Source organism: Cynara cardunculus (genome assembly GCF_001531365.2).
Source record: "Cynara cardunculus var. scolymus isolate 2C chromosome LG 11, CcrdV1, whole genome shotgun sequence".
Taxonomy (NCBI): Eukaryota; Viridiplantae; Streptophyta; class Magnoliopsida; order Asterales; family Asteraceae; genus Cynara; species Cynara cardunculus.
This window is the reverse complement of record NC_037538.1, coordinates 134354-148340: the sequence shown is the minus strand read 5'-3', so window position 1 is coordinate 148340 and position 13987 is coordinate 134354. Positions and strand designations below refer to the sequence as shown.

Genomic DNA, 13987 nt, shown 5'->3' with positions numbered 1-13987 from the left:
GTCAATTATGTCCTTCATCTTGAGAACATTGTGGTCTTAATTTTTTATCGTTTTATGTTATCTTAATTAAAATTATAAATATATAAAATAAATTAAAAAATTTCGTGTATTTTGAAATACTAATACTTTTGATTGATTAATAATTAGTTTCTGATTTGGTTACCATTTTATTTCAAATTTTGCTTAATTGTTGAATTCACTTTGTTAAGTTTTTTGAGTAAAATTGAGGGTATTTTGATCTTTTTATTTTTTAAAATCTTTTTTTATTTTATCATATTGTCATGTCCTTTTATAAAGTTTTAAAATCCACGCCCACTTCTTTTCTGGTGAACCCCACCTTCCCCAAAGCGAAGAACTTTACTAGGGTTTGATATGGCACGAATCCTCTTCAAAAAAAGCTTTATGGTGTGGCAAGCAAATGCGAACCAAAATCAATAATACAAAAATAAATATTTTAATAATTAACTCAATTTTTATATATGTCCTCGTTTTTAAGAGTTTATAAGGAAATGTAATGGACTAAAATTATAAAGAATATCTAGTTTTACTTTGATCAAGTGGAGTGATAATCGGAAAAAGGAGATGTGAATATATATATAAATCTTATGTATGAATGCTTGGCCACCACACCCCACATTTATATCTTTTTGACTTTTGAATATTCAAAGTCTCCAAATATGACTATGAGGTTCCAAAGTCGTAATCTCAACAAACCTTAATTTGTGTTTTCTTTTTCAATTTTATTTGATATCTTATTTATAAAAATAAATTAAGGGTTGATTTTTTAATTATATCATCTTTTTAAACATGTTTATTTTCTATTATTTTGGTTTTGACTTTGGCTTTGGCTTTGGCTTTGGCAACCAAAGTATATTATTATTGTAAGATTATAGTTTTTATTATTATTTTAAACACAGGTAATTAAAGACTATGGTTAACTTAGGAGTGGGTGCACACTTAATTGGTGATTGATACATGCATGACTTTTAGTATAAAATTATATTTGATTTAGACATACATTATTATATATGATGTTGGTTAAATGTTGGTGTATAAATAATATATTTGGAATTAAGAAATTTATGATATATAAAAGCAGTTGGCAAGTATAGGAGAATTCATTGTTATTGTTGGGGTTGGGTACTCATGATGATGATTCCGCTTTTAGAATCTTATGTTTTATGAATTTACAAATAATAAATAAAGATGACCTTTTGATAAAAAGTTGATATAAGGACAACCACCTTATTTTGCCCCGTGTGTTAATTGTTATTTTAATTACAATTACAATTACAATTACAATTTATGGCTGGCTTATTTTAGAATAAAAAGACAACATGGACCAAATGTATTACACAAGGCCTAAACCCCTGAATATGCGAAATAGAACGAGTCAACAGTCAAATACGTTGTCCTCTCCTTTCCCCACTTTATATATTCATATATTTACAACCCCCCCCCCCCTCTCGTCTGTCTAATTCTTAGCTCCCATTCCCCCGCCCGGAGCCTAACAAATATGGCTTCCCCCACATGCTCCCCCGATACACTGGCCGCCATGTTTGGCGCCAACACCACCAACGCCACTGCTGCCGCCGCTTTTATCTGCGATCACTTCAACACCGTCTCCACCAAGTTCACCGACACCACCTACGCCGTCGACACCACCTACCTTCTTTTCTCTGCCTACCTCGTCTTTTCCATGCAACTCGGTTTCGCAATGCTCTGTGCCGGCTCCGTCCGTGCCAAGAATACCATGAACATCATGCTCACCAACGTTCTTGATGCCGCCGCCGGTGGCCTTTTCTACTATCTTTTTGGATTCGCCTTCGCCTTCGGTACCCCATCCAACGGTTTCATCGGAAAACACAACTTCGCCCTCCAATCCATACCTTCCTCTGTCTTCGACTACAGCTATTTCTTGTATCAATGGGCCTTCGCCATCGCCGCTGCCGGAATCACCTCCGGATCCATTGCTGAAAGGACCCAATTCGTTGCTTACCTTATTTACTCTGCCTTCTTGACCGGATTCGTTTACCCAGTCGTTTCACATTGGTTTTGGTCCGTGGATGGATGGGCGAGCGCCACGAATTTGGATAACTTGTTTCTCGGATCAGGTGTGATCGACTTCGCAGGATCTGGCGTGGTCCATATGGTTGGTGGGGTCGCCGGCTTGTACGGTGCGTTGATCGAAGGCCCCAGAATAGGCCGGTTTGACCACAGTGGTCGATCGATTGCCTTACGAGGCCATAGCGCATCGCTGGTGGTGCTCGGCACTTTTCTATTGTGGTTCGGATGGTACGGTTTTAATCCGGGTTCGTTCACCAAAATCTTGAGCCCGTATGAATCAGGTCACTATTATGGTCAATGGAGCGCGGTGGGTAGAACCGCCGTCACCACAACCTTAGCCGGTTGCACGGCGGCGTTAACCACCTTATTTGGAAAGAGAATCATGTCTGGACACTGGAACGTAACGGATGTATGCAACGGATTATTGGGAGGTTTCGCCGCCATAACGGCCGGATGCTCGGTGGTGGATCCATGGGCTGCCGTGATATGCGGGTTCGTGGCAGCGTGTGTATTGACAGGGTGCAACAAGCTGGCAGAGAAGTTGAAATACGACGACCCATTGGAGGCGGCACAGCTCCACGGTGGTTGCGGTGCATGGGGAATCATTTTCACGGCTTTGTTCGCAAAGGAGAAGTATGTGAACGAGGTGTACCCGGGAAAAGCGGGTCGACCATATGGGTTATTTATGGGAGGAGGAGGGAAACTGCTGGCGGCACATGTGATCCAGATTGTTGTAATATTTGGGTTCGTGAGTGCGACGATGGGTCCGCTGTTTCTGATACTGAATAAACTAAAGCTGTTGAGGATATCGGCGGAAGATGAAACGGCAGGTATGGATATGACGAGACATGGGGGGTTTGCGTATGTTTACCACGACGATGATGATCAGAAGTCTGGGATACCCATGAGGAAGATAGAACCAGCAGCTTCGAATTAGAGATTGCTGCTGATGATTCAATTCGTAAGAGAGGTGTTGATGTGAAAATGATGGTTGTATTATGTATTAATGATGATTAAATGAAAATTGAATTTGAATTTGGCATGTGGGTTTGTTTAATCATAAATGGATGAGTGGCAGTGGTCTTCCCTATGCTATGCTTTCACAGGATTGGATTTTCTAAAATCTTTTTGTAAATAAAGAAAAGAATCAAATATTAAATAGTAAGGGATTCCCATTCCCATCTCCCAGGACAAGTGGGAAAGCCACATGCTTTTAATATTCCAATTTTTATATCCAACCCTTTTTGAAAACCTCAACTTCTTTTATCACCTATTTTAACTCTTTCTTTTTAATTAAAAACACTAATATTGATTCTTGAAAGCAGCTCAAGTGTTTAATTCTTGTTATTTAATAATAATGTACCTACTAATTATGAATCATAAAGTTTGGAAGATCAAGTGTTGAATCATTGTTTGGAACAAGGCCGGTTTGATGATGATTCTTTTGACCTTGAACAAATTGTTTGTTTTTTTCTTCTTTTTTTGATGCATGACATTCACATTTTATATACAACCAATGAATGGGTCATTTCAAAAATCAAATACACGACTTTACAATTTAATCCTCGTCAAAATAAATAAGAAAAAAATTAAACAACTTATGAATTCCATTAAATCATCATATAAGAAATCACTAAACACTAAACAAGTTCTAAATTCCATTAACTAATATTATATGTTTTTTCAACTAATTTTTTGTGATTTAAAATGGATAAATTAGTAAAAAAATTTAAAGAAAGCCCTTATATATATATATATATATACACCTTCATTTCATATTCAATTTTGTGTATACGTGTATTTATAGAGAAAAATAAGAGGATAGAAAAAATATGAGATTGAAAAAAATAAGTTTATTTTTCAATCAAACTTTTGTAGTTTAAATTGAATCTCATGGATCTCATTGATTAACATATTTTTAAAAGAAGACCCCTACGATTAAAAAAAAATATTAAGGTTTTTTATAGGGAAAATACTAAAAAAAACTCAATGGACTTTAGTGTTTGAAATGATTAAGTTCTTGGACAATTTTTTGGAACAAATAAATCTTTGGACATTACAAAACTTGTTAAATAACTTCTTGGATTTTTCTAAAACCTGTTAGATACATTCTTATGACCTATAAAACTTGTTAATATGGTAAAATAATGGAAAAAAATCCAGAAAAAAAACTAATGAACTTTCATATTTTGAACGATTAAATTCATAAACATTTATTTAAAAAAATACTTACATTTAAAAATTATTATTGATGAAATTTATTTTAATTAAAATAAAAATATTTTATCAGAGACTTTTTAAATAAAAAAATTACTGATTAATTTATTTTAATTAAAAATAAAATGTATTTCTTAAACTAAAAAAAATAAAAAAAGATTTAAAAAGAATTGTTGATAAAATTTATTTTAATTAAAAATAAAATATATTCTATTGATGATTTTTTAAATTAAAAAAATAGAAAATAATTTCATTAAATTACTGACGGATTAACAATAAAATTTAACTAAATACATAATTAATTAAAATCCATCGCTAGTGTTCATCGATATATATGCATGGATTACTTATATTTAATTGACGACTAACTTGACCACCGTCAAGCACTCTAACACAATAACATATTAATAAGTGTGAAAGATTGTGCTTCGATTTTGTCAGTGATATCATTTCACCGGCAGATTAGCGACGAATTTTAATTAATTATGTATTTAATTAAATTTTATCGTTAATCCGTCAGTACTTAAATCAAATTATTTTCTATTTTTTTAATTTGAAAAATCACCAACGGAATATATTTTATTTTTAATTAAAATAAATTTAACCGGTAATCCTATTTTAAATCCTTTTTTTATTTGAAAATCACTGACAAAAAATATTTTATTTTTAATTAAAATAAATTTTGTCAATAATTTTTTTAAATGCAAGTACTTTTTTGTAAATGTAATGATTTTTTGGTATATTTATTTCATTTTATAGATGTAAATACTTTTTAGTTTAAAAAATGTTTAGAGACTTAATCGTTCAAAATATGAAAGTGTATTAGTTTTTTTCCAGATTTTTTCCATTATTTTACCACATTAACCAAGTGTATAGGTCATAAGGATGTATGTAATAAGTTTTGGAATGTCGAAGGAGTTATTTAATAAATTTTGGAATGTCCAAGAACTTATTTGTTCCAAAAAATTGTTCAAAGATTTAATCATTTCAAACACTAAAGTCCATTAGGTTTTTTCAAACTTTTTACCTTTTTTATATGGTGCTCACATGAAGAGAAGAGATAATTCCACCTTAAAACCCGAGTCTTCCAACTACTTCTACAAATTGTTAAATTATCAAATTACTACACATCTTGTTATTATAATCTTTGTATTAACATATATATATATATATATAAAGTTTAATATAAATAAAAATATAAAATAAATCTGGAGACCCCGGGAGTTTGGAGGCCCTGTGCAGCAGCAGCACCATCGGCACACCTCCAGGGCCGCCTTTGTTTTGGAATTGCATCTTTAAATGGTGGAATATCAACTACATTATATCCTCTTTTTGTCTTTGAAATTTTGATTTTCGATGGTGGGAGGCAAATCGAGGGGTCGTTGAAGGGATGTGTGGCAAACGATTCTTTGGATTGTTGCTTATTTCCTTAGGAAACTCGGGAATGCTTATATTTTTCAAGGGGCTTGATTCTTGCGGTGATCTTTTCGGCCACAGCCAGTTTAAATCATTTGATTGCATTGTTCCTATATATAGGCTTAGAGATCGGTCTATCTCTAAAACAACTTGGTTTAAGTCCCCTTCTGTTTAATGTGGTTTCGTTGGTCCTTTTTTTGATCTTTTTTATTTTTAGTGGTTGTTTATTTCTTGTGTGTTTAGTTTGTTTCCCTTTTTGATTAACCTGAATATCCAACCCGCTATGCGAACCGACTAATCTTAGGACGATCATCTGCTTTGCAGATAGCTCGGAGTCACCGCATTTGAACCTCCATGGCCACAAGAAGATTTGTATTCCTCCTTGAATTTGAACCTGAGACCTCCTGGTACTTTTGACTTTTAAAGTTAAACTCAAAGCAATCAAACACCATCTCTTTGTTATCGATATCTTACAGATTAAAAATTCAAATACAAACAAGTTAAGAGAAGCACCCAGAATGATGAAAAAGAACACGAATAAAAGACTTGTGATGATGTTTGTTGAATAATTCCACATCATTTTCAACCACTACCATCACAAATCCCAATCATATAACCATACATTACATCAATTTACATTTACTCATTCAACTACTTGTCAGTATCAAAACCATTTATTTTTATATAAATCAAATATCATCTTCTATACTATATTATAAATTATTTGATAAATTTTTTTAAAACTCCTTATTTATACATTAAGTATTGTTTATTGATGTATATTACTTTAAATTTAAGATTACAAATAAATCATGTGTATGTATGTATAACTTATCAAAACTCCATGTTTGAATTCGTGTAATTAACTGCAGATAAATATAATCAAATAATGGATAGATATCTCTTTTAAATATAAAAAACGAAACATTAAAATTAAGATGTATCTCGTTGCATTGCACGAATACCATTATAATATAAACAAAATGCAATGATGTCAGCATTGATCAAGTCTTAGGTTTGCCCATCAATATTTTTTATCTTTTGTTCTTATTAGAGTAAATTACAAAATTAGTCCTTATGGTTATCGGAATATCTCTTCCAAACAAAATAATTAATATATCATCAATGTGCTTTTAATTTAGTTATGAATTGGATCCCTTCCTCCAACTTCATTAACTTTAGTTTTGTTAAGTCAAGAGATTTTTAATATTTCATTTTCTCATAAAATCCCTGCAACAACCCATATATAGCCATATCTCCAACTACCGTTTCATTTTTAGTATTTCATTTTTAATGTTTTATATATATTTTACAAATTTCTTGCATCTCCAACTACCCCATTTCATGCCTTGAATTGAAGCACCAACAATCAAAGTCAAGACCGTATATATGAACACAATAATTTTTCATATTTCTCGTTTCAAATGTAAATTCTACCAATAAATCAAGAGCATAGCTCAAAAACTAAGAAATTCTACCAATAAGTTCTTTAGAAATGAGAACCAAAAATCACATGACAAGAAACGGATCAAAAAACAATAATTGTAAATAGAAAAACAACTTGAACATTTTTTTTTTTTGCGTTTGGGTTCTTCAAAATAAAAACCCATAGCCATGGCATCACCATTGTACGCAGTCATCAAACTCTCTCTATGCATCTCCATAACCTCAACATTGTCATCAAGCTCAAACACGAGCTTATCCTCAACAATAGTGAGACCATTGATGCAAGGACCGACCCAGCATGGCGTTACTAATGGCACGTGCCACCATATTATTCTTTTGTAAGAGGGTAAAAATATTTAGGTTCGTGAAAGGTTCAACTGTATTAATTTGTTGTGTGTCATCGTATGTATTTTGAAATTACAACGAAAAACAAGTTTTTTATAGGGTTGGTTTGTAAGGTTTTTCTTCCACCCCATATATACTCGAGTTCGAATCCCATTAATGACATTTTTCTAGTCAAAGGGTGTCAATTATTTTCTTTATATTTGTTTCTTATATATAGTCAAATGGTATCATCGGTCATTTGAAATTTGTTCTTATAAATAAATAAATGGTGGCACTGTTTAAAAAAAGTATGGATCCGTCCCTACATCGATGATGTCAAGAAATACACAGAAACTTTGAGACTAAAAAACAAATGAATTTTTTTTTCTTCCTCTTATTTGTGGTTTATACTAGCAAACTAAATAGAAATGTATTTTATAATTTGTAAGAATGATTGTAGATTTGAGTTGGGTTATTAGGGATTGAGGGTACGTCTTTAATGGCTTAATTGATTTGGTATGGGTTGCAAGTCAGAAACGGGGATGGGTATCTAATAAATATTTTTATGTTCATTTGATTCCTATATATAATTATTGAATAAAAGAGTTTGTAATTAAATATGGTTTTATTTTATTTCTTTTTCTGTCCCTACCTGGGTTAGGTTAGGTTAGGTTAGTACCATCATTTAAATGACAAATATGTTTGTTTTTTAAAATCAAGGAGAATATAATTACCGGCATCATCTTATTATTATATATATCTATATCTATATCTATATCGAGACAGCCTCTGTCTTGTCTTTAAAAAGGAGAATACTCCCATCATCTTCCTAAACAGAGGAATTCAAGGCGGCCATGGCCGGATTATTCGAGAAGCAAACGGAGGCATACTTGGACGCACGACCAACTTATCCCTCCCATTACTATTCCATGTTAGCCAATCGAACATCTTCTCACTCTCTTGCCTGGGATGTCGGAACCGGCAACGGTCAAGCGGCTATCGGTGGTAGTAAATGTCCTTTCCTATGCCTATGCCTATGCCTATGCCATCACAATAATTCAAATTATAACATCTCATCTCATCTCATCTCATCTCATCCACTCCAGGTTGCCCACCATTACCAACAAGTCATCGCCACTGACATAAGCCAAGCTCAATTGAAGCTCGCCAAACCTCATCCTCGTGTTCGATACCTTCACACACCACTCTCTTTGTCTGACGATGACCTAGTTAAGTTGATCGGTGGTGAAAATTCTGTAGATCTGGTCACTGTAGCACAAGCCGTACACTGGTTCGACCTCCCTAGATTCTACTCCGTCGTCCATCGCGTTCTTCGAAAACCAGACGGCGTATTTGCTGTTTGGGGATACAATGATTTCGACATAACCCCTGAAATTGATGCAGCACTGAAAGGCTTCCATGACACCACCCTTCCTTATTGGAACGACAACATCAAGCATGTATTTGATGGTTACCAAAGTTTGGCTTTCCCTTTTGAGGACATGGGGTTAGGGAGGGAAGGGAAGCCACTGAAGGTGGATATACCGAAACAACTGTCGTTTGAGGGGGTTTTAGGCATGTTGAAGTCGTGGTCTGCAGTGGTGACCGCCAAGGAGAAAGGAGTGGATTTGTTGTGTGAAAGCGTGGTTGAAGGTCTAGAGACGGTGTGGGGTGGATCCAAGAGGATAAGGCATGGTGCTTACAAGGGTTTCATGCTTGCAGGAAAACCCCGTTCCTAATTTGGTTTCTGCTTTTTTCATTCAAAGTCTTGAAATAATCCTTGCTTAATTTGCTATCGGGGATTGAATTATATATATATGTTTAATTATTCCTCTCCAACAATTAATTACTCTTACTGTTGCTGTTAATTTAAATTAAATACATAAAATTCTGAAATATTATGTAAGACTTATAGCCTAGCAATTAAAAGACCCACCATCATATATCATTAACACTAAAACTCAATTTTACTTCAACCATACATTAAAAATGGTCCATTCTATTTCCTACCTCTTTCATATATATATATATATATATATATATGTATAATTAGTGATCAAATCATAAATTAATTAAATTATATCTCAAATTAAATGTGCAACGTCGATCGGCCGATTTAGGAAGGGCCAAAATCATCATTTTAGCCGTCCATTGGAGTTGGAGATGCCTTTAACGGCAAAAATAACAACATTCTATAATTTATTTATTAAAAGAAATCAACTCATTAAAATAAAATAAAAAAGGTTTTTTTTTTTTTTTGGGATGTAAGGGAAAGGTTTATGTACGTGTAGATAGGAAAACCCCACGTGTTTATCATAAGCCTCCACGTATGTTTTTTACTATAAGCATAAATTGTTTGGAAATTAAAGATTTGGACGCAACACGCAACAGCATGGCGGGATTATTCGATAAGCAAGCCCATGACTATTTGGCTGCACGCCCAACTTATCCGCCTCACTGGTTTTCCTTGTTAGCTCCTCACACATCCTCTCATTCTCGTGCTTGGGATATCGCCACCGGCAACGGTCAAGCCGCCATCGCTGTAACTACTCTTCCTTCAATTCATCTTCTCTACCTAAATACTAAATACTAAATACAAATCACTAACTAACTACGCGCCTAGCTGTTTGTTTAGTTTCATCAATACATGCACATGCATCATGAATAAAGTTGTCTATATATATATATATAGAGAGAGAGATTGAGAAACCTTTTGTTGGTTTTTTGTATAGACGAGAGAGTATATATAGTAATAATAAGTTGAAGTCGTGATCCAGGTGGCAGAGCATTACCAACAAGTGATTGCGACTGACGTCAGCCAAGCTCAATTGAAGCTCGCCAAACCTCATCCTCGTGTTCGATACCTTCACACACCACTCTCTTTATCCGACGATGAGTTAGTTCAGTTGATCGGTGGTGAAAATTCTGTGGATCTGGTCACTGTTGCTCAAGCCTTACACTGGTTCCATCTCCCCAGACTCTACTCTGTCGTCAATCGCGTTCTACGCAAACCAAACGGCGTATTTGCTGTTTGGGGATACAATGGCCTCACCGTAACCCCTGAGATTGATGCAGCATTTAAGCGATTCCATGACACCACCATTCCTTATTGGAAGGAGAACGTGAAGCATTTATTTGCTGATTACCGAACTTTGGCTTTTCCTTTCCAAGACATCGGGTTAGGGTCGGAAGGAAGGCCATTGAAACTAGCTATACCCAAACAACGATCCTTTGAGGAGATTTTAGGATTGTTCAGGTCCTGGACTGCCGTCGTTACTGCCAAGGAGAGAGGTGTTGATTTGTTGCCGGAAAGTGTGATTGAACAACTGGAGAATGTGTGGGGCGGACCCAAGGTGGCTAGGCCTGTTGTTTACAAGGCTTTCATGCTTGCAGGAAAACCCCATTCCTAAGTTGATGACGATGATGCCATCGCTCTGCTTTTCTTCATTTCCAAATGTCAATAAAGCTGATGCTTATATCATCACTTTTATCGCATAAACAACGCACGAGTATTTTTAACCTATTTAACACTACTCGCTATCTTTTTTAGATTTTCGATGATGATAATAATAATAATAAAAAAAATTACAAATTTGTCCCTACGGTTTACATAAAATTACACTGTAGGTCCCTAAACCAAAATAATTGTGGAAAACATCCCTGTAGTTTACATTTTCACACGTCTTTGATTCCTATACTCTTTAACACAATTAAGAAATCTGTTAGTAGATTATTTGAAAGGGTATTTTAGTCATTTTTTTACTTTTTAATTTTTTTATTTAAAAAACCACAGGGACAAAAAATGTAACACACCCCAGCATCTACCACCATCACCATCTACTAAAATTTATAAACAACAATTTTTGTGTAAATTATATCACCAAACAATCACTATAAAAAAAATCTTGAATATAATTTCATCCAAAAAAGCGTAATACAAGAAGATCATTATCAACAACAATTCTTATATAATCTCATAAAAAAAATGCAATACAAACACTAAAATCACAACCAAAATCAAACCCTATAACCAAACCTTAAAAAACGCTAAATCAAAACCCAAATAAACCTTAAATCAAACCCTAAAATCAAAAAAAAATATCGAACAAGATGTGGGTTGGATATGAAGGATCAGATCAGTTGTTGTGTTTGAGAGAACAAGATCTTCAAACGAGGTGAGCAGAGAACGAAGAAAAAGAAAAAGAAAATTTATGGATCCCAGATTTGGCTTTGAACTAAGAACCGTTGTTGTTTCTGCTTGGTGGATGTAAGAAAAACAATTCGTAAAGAGGATGCGTTTCGCCAAAGTCAACAGAAGGGATATCACCTGAGATGGTGAGGTGGGAGAAAGGAAGACATAGATGAGGGCGCCTATAGTTGTCGCCCGTGGAACTTGAAAGTCGTCATCAGTGGATCTAAAAGTTGAAGGACACAATATTTCTTATAAACTACTTTCTCATTCATGTGATTTATAAATCACATTTATGTGTACACAAATAGACTGTGATTTTTAAATAAAAAATTTTAAGTTTTTAATGTAAAACTAAAAATATAATAAAATGACTAAAATACCTTTTAATTTGACCTACTTAACAAATTTTTTTAACGGTGTTAGGAAAAAGTTACCAAAGGTGTGTGAAAGTATAAACCATAGGGACACTTTCCATTATTACTTTGATTTAGGACAATGCGATTTTGTGTAAACCACATGGACCAAAAATTTGTAATTTACTCTAATAATAATAATAATAATCACCATCATCATCACCACCACCACCACCTTTTTCTTTCATTCAAAAAAGTCGGGAATCCCGTTAGTTTAATACCGTAAGCCATCTTTTGCTTGCAGTGTCATATTTTTCTGACATATTTTGTGAAAAAAGAAAATTGTGTTTTTTCGAGGACAAAACTGCAACTTGCGGTGGTGCAACCTAAACTGGAGCTTATGTGTACCGCAATTTGATGTGCCACAAGCCAAATCATGTTTAACAACCATAAGTTAACTTGATTTATAATATTTTTTTAAAGATAAACCCGTGTTTGGTTAGTAATGTCTTAACTTTTATTTATACTTCAGATACAATTTAAATCATCTTGTTAAAAAATATATGTTATTTGATTGATTACTAAAAATAACTTTTTTTTTTTACCAAAGGACCATTTATCAAAAGTTTATTGGGTGTTACCTACCTTACCTGATACATGGTAGGTTGCACATGGTTGAGTTGGCGGTACAACCCAACCTAACATGGAACCATGCAAGTTGAGTTGGGTTAAAACATTTGTAGATCATTTTATAATTTAGTTAAGTGATTTGTGTTTAAACAAAGTAATATCAAAATGAAAACATTTAAAAAAGAATTTCCAAAGTTTATACAAATAAGGAAGTAAAATTATGATCCTTTGAAAAAGATAATCATGAGTTATGCTCTTTGCATACCTTGATCTACTAGATTAGTCGGTAGAAAATATTTTAAAATCGTCACAAACCTCCCTTTTTTTTCTATTGCAATTTCTAAATTATCATGATTTCTAGTTGCAATGCATCCTTATATATCATCCGCTAATACACACCCAGTTAATGGATACAAGTTAGGCCTTGAAATGAAAGTCAATTCCGAAGCCGTTTTGAAATTGTGGATTGGTCTAATGTCTAATGATAATTCTTGACTTAACAATCATATTAAGTTCATGGTATAGAGAGGTATTAGATTCATTGACCTGACTTATGTTCAAATGCCTCAAACCCAATGCCTACAATTTAAAGATTTCACAACCCGACATGTCACTTTGGGTTAGGTTAGTCGGTTTTTTGGCACCTCTACTGCATGGTACAGATCGTGAATCTTATTCAATAAAAGATATAACAAGGACTAGGAATTCCCTTTGTAAGTGACAAAGAAGACTCTTATCCGGTTGAGTCTTATTGGGCAAGACATATTTACCAACAAATCGACTTTGACTCCTAAAAATGTATACTCAAGAAAGTAAATTAAAATGATTGACTTTTATGAATATGTACTGTGCTTATTCAATTCTCATTTGATTTGATAAAATTTAAAGTCACGTGTTGTCGAGTTCCTTTTTATGAGTAAAGGGGAAGAAAAAAATCTTGTGTTCTCGAAGCTTTTTTAGAAGGGAAGAGAAGGAAAAAGAAATGAAAGAACTTGTAACAATTAAAAATATTTATAAAATTAGGATAAATTTGTAAAGATCTCATTTCTCTTCTATTCAAAATTTTATTTTATTTCATTTTTAAGAATAAAAATAAACTGAAAAGCACAACAAAAAAGTTACAATAAGGGGGAGGCTAATAGCACCCCTATTACTTGCTAAGGGCACCCCTATCTYCTATTTTCATCATTTCTTTTTGTTTGGCTTTTTGCATTTTTATCCTTTTGTTGTCCTTTTCTTTTCTATACTAATTTTTTTTTTGTTATTTTAATTAATTATAATAATATTATTATTACAAATATTATTTATTATTCTATAAAAAATTAATACTAAAAAATATTAT

General features: G+C 33.4%; 3 protein-coding genes across 3 annotated transcripts; all 3 read left to right on the top strand.

Annotated features, from left to right (window-relative positions):
- The first annotated feature begins 1516 nt into the window (after positions 1-1516).
- LOC112521906 (ammonium transporter 1 member 1) lies at positions 1517-3100 on the top strand. Its single transcript, XM_025130910.1, has one exon. The coding sequence runs from the start codon at positions 1517-1519 to the stop codon at positions 3002-3004; it is 1488 nt and encodes a 495-aa protein (XP_024986678.1). The 3' UTR covers positions 3005-3100.
- Positions 3101-8214: 5114 nt separating this feature from the next.
- LOC112521854 (putative methyltransferase DDB_G0268948) lies at positions 8215-9302 on the top strand. Its single transcript, XM_025130849.1, has 2 exons — positions 8215-8475; positions 8578-9302. Exons 1-2 carry the CDS (start codon positions 8325-8327, stop codon positions 9207-9209), a joined length of 783 nt encoding a protein of 260 aa, XP_024986617.1. The 5' UTR covers positions 8215-8324; the 3' UTR covers positions 9210-9302.
- Positions 9303-9862: 560 nt separating this feature from the next.
- Positions 9863-10880, top strand: LOC112520860 (putative methyltransferase DDB_G0268948). Its single transcript, XM_025129479.1, has 2 exons — positions 9863-10012; positions 10248-10880. Exons 1-2 carry the CDS (start codon positions 9863-9865, stop codon positions 10878-10880), a joined length of 783 nt encoding a protein of 260 aa, XP_024985247.1.
- Positions 10881-13987: the final 3107 nt, after the last annotated feature.

Coding starts and splice junctions, on each gene's coding strand:
- LOC112521906 (XM_025130910.1), top strand. CDS start 1,517: ATGGCTTCCCCCACATGCTCCCCCGATACACTGGCCGCCATGTTTGGC.
- LOC112521854 (XM_025130849.1), top strand. CDS start 8,325: ATGGCCGGATTATTCGAGAAGCAAACGGAGGCATACTTGGACGCACGA. Junction 8,476..8,577: donor CGGTCAAGCGGCTATCGGTG/GTAGTAAATGTC, acceptor ATCCACTCCAGG/TTGCCCACCATTACCAACAA.
- LOC112520860 (XM_025129479.1), top strand. CDS start 9,863: ATGGCGGGATTATTCGATAAGCAAGCCCATGACTATTTGGCTGCACGC. Junction 10,013..10,247: donor ACGGTCAAGCCGCCATCGCT/GTAACTACTCTT, acceptor GTCGTGATCCAG/GTGGCAGAGCATTACCAACA.